Raw genomic sequence first — 15,264 nt, forward strand, 5'->3', positions numbered from 1 at the left:
GGAGCCTCTTCAACCCCTCTGTACTTCATGCTAAGCACAACACAGCAAATTCCTAAGGAGCATCCTCTCAGAAGCGAACAGTCTGAGACATGTCATAGTCCCTTTTCTCTGGACCTCCAGCAGCACCAAAACACCAATTCCTGAACCAAACATGTTCCTCCCTTGTTCCCTACTGCCAACAACACTTTCTGTGCTCTGGCCATTTCACTTCTGAACAGTCAAGTCAAACTCACTTTAGGAGATTCCTATGGGTGTCAATACTGCCCAAGCCAGCAGACTTCGTCTATTCTGCATTTTCAAGATCTATAAGATGTTGAAACTGATAAACTGGTTTATTTATCTGCATTTATGACAGTGACATTGCAGGATGAGAGATGACATATATCTTAAACACTTGAATCTCACTTAATCTTGTGGGAAATTGCACTATATGATAATATGTCTTTTTAAAGGTCTTTCTGAGCTCTTTGGTTTCAGCTATAGAATCTGCAATGAGATGCAAGAGGCAGAGAATTACAGGAAAAAATACAGATCTAAATTCTCTTGCAGGGGTCACAGACCTAGTATGAACTGTGCCATCTAGTCTGAGTCTGAAATTAAGGGACATCTGGTGCTTGTAGTGTCCTGTATGAACACTGAGAATAATTTAGCTTCACTCACTGATGACAAAAACCCTCCCAAAAGCAACCATGAAAAAAAGGAAACAAAAGGCCAACTAAAAACCAAGCATGAATCACATGTTTGCTGATGTTGGCTTTTGTTGACTTACAACTCTCTTAAGAGAAGGCCACAGGATTTTGATTTCTAGGTAATTCTTATCATGATTCTACAGCAAGGCATGCCAACTGAACAGACACCCTGTGCTCCTTGAATGGACCAGAACACTCCAGGCACTGAGACCTGACTGCTCCTCACTTACCTTCATTAAAGGCTTCCATACAGCATGATCCTGAAAACTTGTCCTGAGCTGCTGGACAGAACGGGACAAACTGTGCAAACATCTGAAATGGAAGAGAAATTTTTCCTGTGAGACCTGCACACCCCCATGGACACTGCTGAACACACCCTGCTGCTCCACAAGGATTACTGAGCTGGGAGGCAGGCAAGGAGAAGCCTGGGAACGGCCAAGAGAAAACCCCACACCAGCCCAGGGTAACTGCCCCTCTCCCCCAGGAGGGTTCCCAACAGCAGAACTGAGTTCAGAGCAGCTCTCAGACAGTCAGCAGGAGCTGTCCCAGGTGTAGCACAGACTGTGACAGAGGTTCTGCATGGATGAGGACAGGCTCACCTGACTGCAGCCAAGCGCACCTTGATGCTGGACTCAGACAGGCCGTTAACGATACGGTCCATCATGTTCTCGGTCTCAATGATCTGGGCCAAAGAACTCAGGTCAGTGCACAACTCAACAGCATTCATGGCTTGCTGGGTTTTTGGCTACAGTATTTTGAATGTTACATATAAAAACTGCAGCTAGAACCAGCACACCAAACTCTCTTGCCAGATTAAGTGCAAAGTTTTGTGTATCTACAGACAATTGAGAAATTAAAAAATCTGCATTCTCTGTTCTACCGTGGCTTTTGATCATCAAGGAACAAGAAGGTGATCCTTATATATACAAATCTTCTATCTATACACACACATATACGTGGATTACCCTTAAATGTCATATTAAAATGAAAGTGAGCATGTGTGAGTGCACACAACATATACAAACTACAGATCAGGTTGCAGAGCTGCGTGGATAGAAAATATCCAGTGGCTCATCTGCCATACTTAGACAAGGCCAGCACAAACACGTAAGACCAGTATAAAAGGAAGTTAATACCTGGATGAATGATGGATTTTGCATAATAAATCTACTTTGGCATGTACACACCCACTGCTTATTAAAAGCTGTGTAAAAGAAGGATCCTCACTATTAACTAAAGCAACAAAAGAGGAGTTTATGAGGTTGAATTTTGGAGATCCTGAGTGGTTCCCCACTGATAAATCCTCCTGATGTTATTTTTGCACCCTGTGTTTGTCTGCCCCCTTCCTTCTGCTTTTCCCCTTTAACCAGCAAATATACTCAGAAAACACTCCTGTCTTCTAAACTTGCTACATGACACTGAAAATCCATGATTAATTTAAAAACAAATGCTCCTTTTAATCATTCATTTATTAAGTTCCCTCCACTTTCCACACATTAATTTTTAACTATGTGAGTGCTCCAAGCAACCAATCTCTTTGCTGTAATGTTTGAATCACCAACTGCTTTGTTATGACAGTGCAAGGCCCCTTGGTCACTTGAGAGGAAACAAATTCTGACTTTGTTTCCCAATATGAGCACACTTTCCAGGGTTTATTTTTTTTAACAGTTATATAATAGGATAAATGAGAACAGAGGCGTATTATCTCTCTCAGAACACAAGTTTCAGAAATTTCTCATATGCCACGATATTCCTTATGAGTAGCCAAGTACCAAAAACATTGAAAGACAACTCCTTGTGCAAGTGTAGTTCACCAAAGTGAAGATGCTTACATAACTAAACTTTTGTTATGCTCTGATAGCAAAATATTAATTTTTGTTCCAATTCTATGCAATATGGAAGTTTATATTAATGGAGGAAAGAGGTCTCATTTCGAGCTATTTACATCATAATGGGGAAAACAGCTGGGAGGCTGGGAATTGCTGCCTTCCAGCTGCCCCTTTGGCTGAGCACTGGCCCAGCAGCCTCCCTAGGCTCACCTTTTTGCGGATGTCCTCATCGTTAGCCCCCAGGGACGCGTAGAGCTTGAAGGCGGCCTGGCGCAGCTCGTGGGCGTGCTTCAGGTCATGGTCCAGCTGGGGAATACAGCACAGGCACCAGGCTCAGCCACCAAAGCAGCTGCAGTGTGATATTCTGATTTGTTTTACTTGCGCTTACCCACTCTCTCTCTCTGCTCCAGGGGCAGCCAGATGCACCAAGTGCTGCTCATGTCCACATTTACCAGCTAAATTCAATAACCAGAGCTAAGAATACAGTTCACTCCTCTGCTCAGTTACAGAGAAGACAACTTTGTTTTCAACTTGAGGCCAAAACAAGGTTAGGTTAGGCCTCTATCAAGACCGTATTCAGGTAAAAGCTATTTTTATCTCCCAACAGAAACTTATAGGAACTAACCAGGAGCGAAAAATCTGGGAGAGAATCAAGGGAAATTTTATTGAGAGAACTGAAGCAAAAGCAGGAGCCAAAGTTGGTCTCTAAATCTCAGGCCATCTTAAGGAGGGTGAAGTTGGATATCAGGGCAAGGTTCTTCCCCCAGAGGGTGCTCAGGTACTGCCCAGGCTCCCCAGGGAAGGGGCACAACCCTGAGGCTGCCACAGCTCCAGGGGTGTTTGGACACTGCTCTCAGGGATGCCCAAGCTGGGACTGTTGGGGTGTCTGTGCAGGGCCAGGAGCTGGACTGGATGATCCTTGTGGGTCCCTTCCAGCTCAGGATATTCTGTGACTTTATGATAATTAATGGGAGAAATAAAGGCATCATAAAATAGCAGTGTTTGAGGTTGACCGTGCTTGGAACGCAAATTTGGGCCCCCAGATCTCCTCATGTTCTCTTCACTGAGAATAATTCTGTGACTCTCACTGCCCTCAAAACTCTGTACCAAAGTGTTCTACAAAACAATGCAATCTTCAAAGTCTACACAAAATGCCAGGAAAATGACAGTCTAAGATAGCAAAGTGCTGATATAAAATAAATGTCAAAAATTAAGCTCTATGAGTAATTCTCTCCAGTGCAGCTATATTGGAGCATAAGTATTATATAATTGTTATAAATATTTTAAGCAGACAAGTTCTCTGGCAGATTTCTTGCTCACTCCTCATGTAGTTTTACCTTATGGGGTGCAATTCCAAGCACTCCGTCCAAAGCCAGCACCCTGGATTCCCAGCTGGCTGCTTCTACAGACTTACTGCACACTCAGAGCACTGTCATAATATTTAGAATTGCCCCACTCTCTTTTGGAACCTGATCATAGTTTTGATGCTACAGACCAAGTCCATTACTCTTCAATAAGCCGCTAGACTACTTTTTGCTCAGTTTTTTATACAGTAACTAATTTTTTAATATTTCATTTGCATTTTTACAGAGAATTCAAGAGGCTCTCTATGTAGAATTAACCCCATTCTATAAGGGTCAGAGAAATGAACCTGTGTCTTGGGCCAGTTTCACAAAAAAAGCAAAGCTCTGTAAGGTATTTTTTGGGTACTTTCTAATAACCAGACTCAGTAAGACTCCAAGGTGCATCTGGTCTGTTTATCCAATGTCTTGCAAGTGCAGATAACTCATAATACAAAACAGTGCACAACCTCCACATGTTTTTGTGCTTCAACACAACAGAACCATCTCTGAACTTCAGATTTTCCACAAACCTGACCTGAGAGTTGGAAACAAATCTCTCTTCACAGGCACTATTATCTCTTATGAAGCTGAAACATACTGGTTCCTGAAGGCAAGATGTTTAAACTTTAAGGATGGCAAGACCAGATACACACACTTTGGTGTGGTTAATGAAGTCTCCAAAAAGCAGTTACTGATATTTGGAGAGTACAAACATCAAGAATCAAGTCGTGCTGGATCTCAGTCATCAGGTTTAAACAAAATTAAAAACCCATCATGAGCTCATTCATTTTCAGTTTTGCCCATTTCCCCAGGTTCAGAGCTGGGTCAGGGAACGCACCCTCTTGATGTCGGTGATGGCACTGACGGAGCTGGGGTACTTGAAGTAGTCTGCGAGCATGACGATGAGGTGGTCGGTGATGCTGGCCATCCTCTGCAGCTCCACGTCCGTCTCAATCAGGTAGGCCAGAGTCTCTGCCCCCTCCACCCGCTCCTCCAGCAGTCTGTCCTTACTGCACATTCGAACCAAGCATGGCAGAGTCTGCAGAGATTAAAAAAAAAGGACTTTCTAGTGTAGCTACATTGATAAAGAAACTCCAGAAAAATGAAACAACTGTCCTACAGCATTGTTCTTCAGATAAGAGCTTTCACACGCACACATTTCAATGGGTACAAAGACTGCACACACAGAGGAATTGTTCAGGCATTGCTAAGTGTACAACTGGCTATTTTCAAACAATTTCTCACACAGCCAAAGTGATGCAATGTTTAGAAGTGACCATGGACAAAGTTTGACAAAAACTCAAAAAAAAAAAAACCCAAAAAACCCTCAAAAGTTGTATTTGCACAGGCTTGTTCTTACTACGTACCAGAACCAAAAGTACCTAAGCTGCCCTCAATAAGTACTTGACCCCTCCTGCCCTTCTGTGATCCAGGATTAACTAAGGACAATTCAGACAGAAATAATCTCAGGGTTCCTTTCCCATATACTGGCTGCCTGCAGCAGAGATCAAGGGAGGAATACTCCTCAGCAGTGTATTTGATCAACCAGAAAAGAAGCTAACCTGGAATCCAGGTCCATTCTGCCTTCCCTGACATCTCTCCTACCTTGGTTACACCCACACCACAACAGTTTTGTTATACTTTCTCTACTGAAACATCAGAACCACCCAAGTCTTTCTTTACTTGAAGCTCAGTGAAAAGTACTTAACTCTGGAAAGGACAATTCACCAAGGGCTGGGACTCTGCTCCCTCAAGCCTTCCCAAATATGAAAGTGGACAAGGAATAACACCAAGGTTTGTGCTTGTGCAACATCACCAAGTTTAACAGAATAACTCTAGTAAATGCTGCTCAGAGTTATGTTTTGGAGACCTGAAATTACATATATCCATTGATTGTTCAAATGATTAAACAGATAAACATCTTATCTCCATTGCACAGGAAGTAGGATGTGCCTACATATTTTAGAAACCTAGATGCCACCTCAAAGACTATCACTCAAGTTGTGAATCTTGCAGATAATCCAGTGAGCCAAAGCACCCCCTTCTGCATAAATCTGGCCTTGAGCAAGCAGGGAAGATTGTACATAGGCTCTCAAAAAATTATATTCATGTGGAGTGAGAAAGAAAAGAAGTGGAATTCCATGTCTAAATCACAAAGACAATGTACCTCTTAATTCTTTCCAAGGTCAAATGGCCTGAAATGAGTTATTTCTTGGAATTTAAGGGCTGGGCATTGTTAAGTCACTGGCTGCATGCACCCAAGAAACACAGATCTCATGTTTTTCAACACTAAGCAATTCCATATGTCTAAAATTAAACAGAAGCAAGAATTCTGACAGACACATTTTAACTGTTCCATTGGACCTACAGATCAGTACAGTGCAATTAATGCACAGGAGTAGGGGGTTGTGTAGGGGTGTAAGATGGAAAGCCACAATGCACACCTGGCCAGGAGATAAATGTCTGGAAATGGACTGTAAAGATGAAAGGAATATCTAATTTCCATGCTAGGGATGGGATGTATCTGGGTTATCTGGACAGTTCCATTATTAGGACTCCAGAGAAATCATTTCCCTTCCCATCAAATACATTATTTATCAGCCTCCTCTGACCTTCTCAAGGGATTTTATTTTTTCCCCATGTTGCAGGCCAATCCACTACTCAAACTGAGCACTGAAAGTAAATTAAAGCCATTTTGGAAACACACATCCCTGACTGGCCCACAAATGCAAAAAGTTTGATAGTAAAGGGTCAATAATTCCTGAATGCTGAAGGGACCATCACTTAGTTCAGCAGAGGTCAAAGGATTTGTGGCTGGATTAACCACAGGGACACTGTGTTATCCTGCAAGTATGAGCTCCTGGAGCAGGAATCACCAGGATGGTTTGAACAAGGCAAAGGTTCTGTGCCTTCCTTCTCCCCTCACACTTTCGTCCACTCCCAAATACTACAACACATTTAATTCCAGAGCCTCAAACATGGATTTGTGCTGAAGCAGCTTGCTGCTGTTGCTGTGAGCTGGCCCAAGCAAATCCCTTTACAAAGGTTTGAAATGATGGTGGTTTTCCACAGGGCCCACATGGCCCAGCACATGCAGCTCCACAGGGCAGTGTCCAGCTCTCAACAATGACCTGCCACTGCCAGCAGACCCTGCTCCCTTGTCCCAGGGCAGAGCAGTTCTGCAACACACATATCCTGACCAGGGTGCAGCACAAAATGGGGGATTTAAGAAGGAAAGACATTTCCAAAGAAGAAAGAGGTTTGCAGGAGAGACAGGTTGGGAGAATGGAATTGCCGTCCCCTGTTTGCAGGTGTTGTAAGGAGAAAGGAGAGCAGAGAATTGGAGCGTCAATTTGGAACAAAGCTAAGGAAGAGGATGAGGGAGAAGGATGCAGCTTGGCTTCCTCAGCTGCACAGTACTGTGCAGAACAGATGCCAATATGCACACTGGAATGAACTGTACATTACATTTTCTTGCACAAAAAGACAGGAGGGGTGGGCCTTTGTCTCAGACAGCATGTAGATTTTTTTATCTATCATTACTTGGAAACAAAGGGAAATAAGGGAACTATTTTTTTTAATTTAAAGTCAGAAGAACTTGGTGCTTTGCAATCTTTGGTATAACAGATTTTGTGCTACCTTTTACATGAAAAAATAAAACCAGGATAGATCTATATGAGAAAACCTTTTGAACAGAGAACTGTTTAAGCAGCTGTCATGGCTAGCACAAAAAGAATTATTCTACATTTACAAGGTGGTTGAAGCAGGACACAGCTCACCTTCAGAATGATGCAGGGATCGTCCGTCCGTATTGCTCCAGCTCTGCACATGGAAGTAAGGCTGCAACAACACAACAAGACACAGTCACCTACCACGGCTTTGATGCACTTCAGCTGCTGCAGAACACCTGTCCTAATGAAACATCATCCCATGTTTGATTTAAATACATCAGAGCTTACTAGGCTTGGGCACACAAACTCCTACAGGTTCACTTTCAGGCAGGTTTGCAATGCAGGAGCCCTTGCTGGAGCACTGATCAATACACACAGCACTGGCCACAAAGGGTCACACCACCATCCTGACTGAGCCCCCAGCACAAAAGGAACAACCTGCACTAATGTAAGGGTGCGATACACTCAGATCTTCCTACAAGTACCTGTCCCTGGGGTGTGCAGCCATCAGGAGAGAACCAGCACAGGAACACAGCCTGACAGCCCAGGCACAGACACCCAGCCCCTGCCCCAGCCCAGGAGAGGTGGAATTGTTGTGCTGCCTGTCCACAGGCAGGGCTTTACACTCTGCAGAAACCAGCACACCCTCACTAATGATGAACCCAGCCAAGGCTCTGACACTGCACCAAGCCAGCATTTGTTCCTTATTAGACAACAGCTCACAATGGATATGACAACCACAAGGTCTCACCAGCACACAGCATCAGACAAATTCCGAGTTCTTTGTTAATGTACTTGTAAAGCGCTCCAAACTACCAGAAATGCAAAATAGTTCACCCACAAAAAAAGTGTTCTACTTTGAAGTGGTTTTGTTTTTACCTGCTCTGCTACAAGGCAGTGGAACGGAGCTGGAGGGTAACTGCTGTGCACCAGTATACCTTGTTTTAGCTTCTGAACTAACCATTGGAACTGGTTTTTATCATGTCACAGTGGAGATTAAAAAATGTAACTGTATTTCAGTAAAAGTAACTTAAAACTGACATGTTTGGACCCTCAGCTAGGCGGGAAGTTGAACATAGGGTCAATCAGAACTGCTCAGCTAAGAAGCAGCAATATGCTCATATGTGTTTCATCACATCCCTGAGCTCCTTCCAAGGGCCCAGAGTTGCCTCACTGATCATCATTCTAAATACAGCCACCGCTAAAAATTCCACAATCAGAACCCTCTTAATATATTACTTCTCAGAAAGTAAGAGATAAGACTTGAATGTTAGCACAGAGATCTAAACTTGTACCAGCTTTTACACACTAAACTTTTATTGCCCAAGCCTTGCAGCTAACAGCAGGAAACTCATTTTCACACCTGCACAATCAGGAGGAAAGCACCCATCCTGCAGCTGCCATTTAGTCTGGTGAGACCCTATTTACCAGGCAAAGTAGCTCTATTTCAGTAATGAAAGAAAGTAATTTTTGACTTCAGGTAACATAGGATTGGCTTAGGTGGAAGCAATTCTGGTGATTTGAGCAGGAAAGGTTACTGCTCCACTTGTAGCTGCAGAGCACTCTCCCATGGGGCATCCTGCTCTTCCCTTTGTCCCAACACTGCTGCTCAAGGGAAGGATCTTTGCTCCATTTCAATCAAGAGGTAGACCAAGTCTACTTCAATTGTTGAGGGAAAAGAAAGGGAACTTCTTAAAGTAGTCTTGTATGCCAGTCTGGATTCAAATAGAAATTTTAAAGAAGGTTCAAAAGGAAAAAAACCTTCTAGATGTGTATTCCAAGGAATCTAATGATAAATCAGAGGAACTGCAGATTAACTGACTGAAGATAGCAAGGTAGGAGTAAAATCAAATTTATAAGCAGAAAAAAAGATGATCTGTGCCAATTTCACCTACTACTCTTACTAGGAAAAAGGAAGAGAGAGTCTGTCCTGGAGGCAATTTGGTAGGGGATGGACCTACAGAAGGAAAACCATCAGGGATTTGCCAACTTCAGGACTGCTCTAAAACTGAGAGCTCTAAGAAGGATGAGTGCCTTGTGGACTAATTAGAAACCAAATCTGAAAGTCAAGACACTGGCTTGTCTGCCATTTTCCTGCAATTTTCTTTTGCTGCTTTTTACCACATCACTTACTTTCATGCTTTCAAAGGTCCAGATGAGCCAAAGTACTGCAAAACAACAGCAAAACCTGGGTTGTGTACCTGGTTCCTTCAATCAGCAAAGAACACCAGTAGAACTGAGAATGTCCATCTCAAAACAATCCTTAACTCCAGTCTGTCTTTATGATTTGTCAACTGCTTTAAATCTCGAGATTAGTAAAAAAAAATTACTTTTAAGTATGTCATTCTCTATGTACCTTCTGACCTCTCAAAAAAACACGTAAGTCAACCAGAACTAACTGCTACAGTGCAATTAATTTAATTTGCCTTCTTCACTAAGAATTGCCTAACAAAACCAGTAAGACCAGACCGCTTGGGCCAATTGTGGTTGGAAGGGAGGCTGGGAGGTCCCATGACATACCTGCTACATGGAGTGGGATTACCCAAGAACCCCCCTCATACACATGCATATCACTGAAACTGCTTTCATGAATGAGTAAGGGCATCACAATCTGGCAGCATGAGCAGAGAGTCACAGATCCTACCTACCCTACCTGTTCCTCATCCAGAATCAAGAGACTTGTACTGACACAAGTAGCTGTGAAATTGTTTGGTGAACTCAGAGAACTCACTGATCCTTGTCAACAAAAGCCATCAAAAACTAAAAGAATAATCAAACAACTCATCAGTGACCAAACTCCTGAGTTACTTAATTTTAGTAGTTTATAGCAATGGGTGATTTTAGCTCTTTAACCCCCTGGAGTGATTTATTTCACTGCTATCAATACAAGAAAAGAAAAATGGTCCTAAAGGGTGGCAATCCCAGCTTATGACATGAGCATAACCAGGGAGCTGCTATTATGGAACTGGGTCACATCTTGTCACTGGGTAGGAAGTCATTATGAATATGAACACACAGATGTGCCCACACCAGCAGGGAAAGCTGAAGTACAAAATTAATTAACAACATTAATTCTGCTGTATGAGCACATGAAGCCTGAAGAATAATCTAGTTTATTTAAAACAGTTGGATAGAGGGACTAACTCTGCTCTCCCATCATCTTGGCGCAGTCTCCAACACAGCACAGCCACCAAGGATGATAGTTCAGGACTGTGCTCTGCCTGTCCAAAGCAAAACTTATAAAATCCAAAATACATGTGAAAACCCATGTGGCTGAACACACATTCCTCACAAAACTGCTGCCCAGTGATATTTTTCCCTGTTTATGTACAGCAAAAAGTGAAAGTTACATTACAAAATAGGGTGAGAGCCACTTGTTCAAGGATTTAGATAATGCAAACAGTATCTCTAATTACTCCTAAGATTTTACATCCCATATTACTTTGGAACAAGGAAGAAGGGAGCAGTTAACAGTAAGGATTAAGCTTCCTGCTATTTCCCCAGTTCCTGAAGACAATTACCATTTGGCTGATGTGAGCTGCATTTCAATGGGCTTGTCCCTTTGTAACATCTTCACAAAAATCTGTGGTAACAATTCTCCATCAACAGACACTGCAAAGAGAGAGAGCTCCAAGTCATTCTCATTCAGCCAGGCAAAAAGTGAGTGTCAAACCAGCAGCAGGAACATTGCACTTACCATTGACCAGAGTCATGGATACCTGGGGGTTTTCAAAGGCTAGAACTGAGAAGCATTTTAGTGCCTGCATTCGGACCTGTGCAAAAACATAATAATACGAAATATTAACACTGGCTTCAAAGTAAAACTGGGCTATACTGCTGGATAGGCTTGTAGAAAACAATGCCGTATAATCAACAAGATATGGAGATGGAGAATAAAAAGCAGATGGAAACATCTAACTCACACCCTGACCTTTGTCATCTCCCTGTTGGAACTATCTTTCTGTAGGGGATGCTGTAACCTCTGTGAAGAAAACCGGCAAGGTTAAAACTTGGGAACTAAACAAGAAATGCTGGTCTTATTTGAAATACCTCACAAACGTGTAAAAAACAGCAGAAGAACAGAAGCATGTAACAATAGCACTTTTACTTTTCAGGACTCATAAGTACATTAGAGAATCAGAAATATGTACTCTTGAGATTTCTATTTCAGAAGCCTTTAAAGGTGGGCTTAATAAAATGTCTAAAGAGAGCCATCAAACTGAAGTGATTCCAAACTAACCTTAAAACAAATATACACCATAAGTTTTACTGCCATTACACAGCCTCAGGTACCTGGACGAAAAGGGATGGACAAATTTCTTCATCTTGGCTCCTCCTTCTTCAGTCCAAAGTTTTGATTTAATTCATGTTTCATGGCTGCTTAGTTTCTGAAATCTTTGTGACTTCTTGTTTGACACAGGGAAGATCAACCATTATCACCTTCCCAGATAACAGAACCTAGATTAGGTCAGATATTAGTCTTTGACTTGCCCTTCTACAGCTGCACATATTTAAACTGTGCTCTTGTCTTCGCAAGTGGAAGAACTGAGGAGGAGCTGACTGTTCTGGCCACCAAGTTCCAGGTAGAGTGTGATGCTTGTCCTCTGAGATGGTGCTTTCAGATGGTCCAGGATGGACTTCCAAAATATAACAAGGCAGCTGAGACTCAGGGATTCAGGGAGCACAACACACAGGCAGCTGGTGGCCTCCACACATTCCACAATCATCTATTTTTAAAGGTATGACTTCCTTTTTAGGACAGACCACATTTGCTTCTCTTCAGCTTAACTTCTTAATCTCATTTATTGTTCAACAAATGAGACCATTTGGGTTGCTAAGTGCCTGTTCCTCTTTGGAGCAATGTAGGCAGCCCTGTTTTCATTACTGCTGCTTTAACTTCACAGTACAATAGCTCCAGTTTTGACAGAATATGACAAGCAAAAACAACTGTTATTCTACAAATATACATCATACCTGTTTATAGCTTTGGTTCACAGGCACAGACGTTTTTACAATCTCCATTTGAACTCCTTTCATAAACACGTGTTAAACACAGAGTAGTTGTAATGTCTTACTTTGTAGGAGGTGGAGACCAACAGATGTGCGATGTTCTGAACAGCTCCATGGTTAAATAAGATTGTCTGGTGATCTGGACCCTTCAAAGGAAACATAACACAGGCTTTTTAAAACAACATGTAAGACATTTCCACTATCTACAATTCATTGTTAAATATTTAAGATACATTTCCTAACATTTACTTTGTAATCAGCTGGCATAACAATTTTATTTTATTTTTTATATAAACAACTTCAACTCAAATTTTTATAGCATTTGTCCTTTTCTGGTAATCATTTCCATTCTCTTCTTCAATAGGCAATGACATTAGTTCTCACAAATGAAGAAACATGGATAGAGAACTTCTGTTTCTTCTCTTCCTACTGGAAACAACTGAAAGCTCCTGATTTTCTCTACAAATCACATAAAAGATCACCAGTCACTAACGTTTTCCTCACTGTTCATATAAAGCATTTTCAACAATTCTAAATGCATAAGGGAAGGGATTTCTTCTAAAACTGGTTACAGACAGAGTAACAGTGCTTTGAGAGGAGATTCACATTTTCTCTAATCTTTCATTATTTATTATTTTAGTTTCAAGCATATTTGGCCATAAATCCAGCCAGCCATCACCTATTTATTGACTTCAAGATCTAAGTTGGCAATGGCTGATATGTCAGTTTTTTGCCAAAACAGCCTTTAGAATTAAACACAAATACTAAATTGTGCAGGAGAAAGGTCTCAGAACTTCTGTAGCAAGACAAGGCTTGATAAGGCTGAAAAAACACCATGAAATCTCAATACCTGCAGCCCTCAGCAATCTCTTGCCAAAGCTGATCTGTGACTTGGAAACCTCTCTTTAAAAGTAGGTTCATAGCTCAGGTCATCTCTGCATTAAGCACAGACTATGCATATTTAAATTCAGCTTATAGGACGCCACAGCATTTATCATCCCCCCATGCATTTCCTTGGCTAATCTTCAAGTGAAGAAAGTCCCTTCACTCCTTAATCTCTTGTTCAAACCCAGCTCTTACACCCTGGGTAGGCATCAGTGACACATTATCTTCAAATCTTTGATACAGCTGACATCAGATTCCTCTTGCAGTCAAAAGAACATTTTTAGAGGATCTCTTTTCTCTAAGAAAAAGGCACAAAATTACTTTCAGATGTAACATATCTGGTGCTTTAAGAGATGCTTCAGCTGCTACTGCCACCAAGAGCTTTCTACCAAAAAATGCAATTAAAACAGCATGGTTGAAGGAGGAAAACCACTTACATTGGCACACAGAAGTGGCTGAGGCAATGAGTTAAAGCCGCAGCTATGCCAGTGTTGGAGCTGAAGAACAGATATTGAAATACGTGAAAAAAATGAGTGAGTTTAAAGTAAAAGAAATCATATTGCCCTAGATTTAGTAAATTCCCAAATATTAGTGATTCCTCCATGGGATGCAGGTGGCAGAATCTGTGCAAGCAGGACACATGCCTGTACAGAGGTGACACCTGGGTGTATCCGAGTTGCACAACTGAAAATATTTAGTCTGTACATGCTGTGTTTGCACACACCAATCAGCACAACCAGGTAAGCACTAATCCATAAAGAGGGACAGCTGCAAATATAAAGGTGAAAACTTGAGAATATGAGGATAAGCATTTCCAAGCAGTTCAGGTCCCAGTTTAACAGCAAGGCTGCCTGGTTTTGTTCTATCTTGGGTACAGTGGCAGAGTTCCACTCCTCTGACGGTGATCTTGTTCTCCAAATATGAATGACTGAGGTATTTGAGGAATGGACATCACTTCTTGCACAATTTTCCATCATAAAACACCAATTTTCAAGGAAACATGAGGGAAGCACAATATGCAAGTACCTAAGTGCCTTTGTCCCTTGGGGCAAGGATCCAGCAGCAGCCCAAGGTCACCCAAGAGAAGAAGGCCTGGAGGAAGCTGCCTTGATTACAGGTTTATCCTGAACGCTTCTCAGACACGTGATTTTCATTTTCAAATGGCAGTGAAATTATTACTTATGCAGAAATGTCACCACTTTCAAGTCTAAGTTCCAAAAGTTTTGGTTTTTTAATTATTCATACAACCATGTGTTTTCAAACAAATACCTTACCTCTCTAGTTTGACCATTCAAACAGTAAATTCTACCTGCTTGCTACCTTCACACCACTTGCTCTGAAAACAAATGAACTGAGATAGAGAGACTCTTTTTAAAAGTAAATTCTGACTTGCATTTTCACATCCCAGGTACATCAGCCTGATTTCAGTTTACTTATTTGCTTCTATGTTGACAGAATCCTGGCTCTGTATATTAAGAACTGCATCCGCTCCCCCGTAAATCAACACTTTCCCTTGCTCAGGATGGCTCTTCTCCAGGGGCAATGTTTCCCTGCCATTAATTTTAACTTTAAACATGCAGGGAGAAGCAGCAAAAGAAAGCAGCAAAAGCAGAAACCAGCAGCAATATGCTAGGAACCAAATGATGGATTCCTAGCTCTAGAGAACCGGTCTGAGCTTTTCCAGGGAAACGGGAGAGGACAAGGCAGAAACCTGAGAAGCCAACAGAAGATGCTGGAAAGGCAGAGAAAGAAATGGCTACACCAGATGTGAACTGGGAAGAGTGCAGAACAAGGAAGGTAGGAGCTAAGTCACTATTAATTCAATTAATACATCTAC

General features: G+C 41.9%; 1 protein-coding gene across 6 annotated transcripts in view; it reads right to left on the reverse strand.

Moving 5' to 3' along the window:
- The window catches only part of ARMC8 (armadillo repeat containing 8), a 61,789-nt gene that overhangs the window by 11,322 nt on the left and 35,203 nt on the right, over positions 1-15,264 (reverse strand). For 4 of the 6 annotated variants that reach the window (XM_014258320.2, XM_014258319.2, XM_014258321.2 and 1 more), the window contains 9 exons: positions 13,865-13,924; positions 12,608-12,688; positions 11,230-11,305; positions 11,054-11,144; positions 7,641-7,701; positions 4,700-4,900; positions 2,729-2,824; positions 1,289-1,371; positions 920-1,001 (listed from right to left, as the gene is read on the reverse strand). In XM_014258320.2, the coding sequence (XP_014113795.1) occupies positions 920-1,001; positions 1,289-1,371; positions 2,729-2,824; positions 4,700-4,900; positions 7,641-7,701; positions 11,054-11,144; positions 11,230-11,305; positions 12,608-12,688; positions 13,865-13,924 (831 nt within the window). The remainder of the gene's footprint in view (positions 1-919; positions 1,002-1,288; positions 1,372-2,728; positions 2,825-4,699; positions 4,901-7,640; positions 7,702-11,053; positions 11,145-11,229; positions 11,306-12,607; positions 12,689-13,864; positions 13,925-15,264) is intronic. The other 2 variants (XM_005529547.3, XM_005529546.3) reach the window with 1 other exon arrangement.

The sequence above is a fragment of the Pseudopodoces humilis genome, chromosome 11 (assembly GCF_049639895.1).
Source record: "Pseudopodoces humilis isolate 2021_Gansu_Grassland_sample_001 chromosome 11, ASM4963989v1, whole genome shotgun sequence".
NCBI classification, from domain to species: domain Eukaryota; kingdom Metazoa; phylum Chordata; class Aves; order Passeriformes; family Paridae; genus Pseudopodoces; species Pseudopodoces humilis.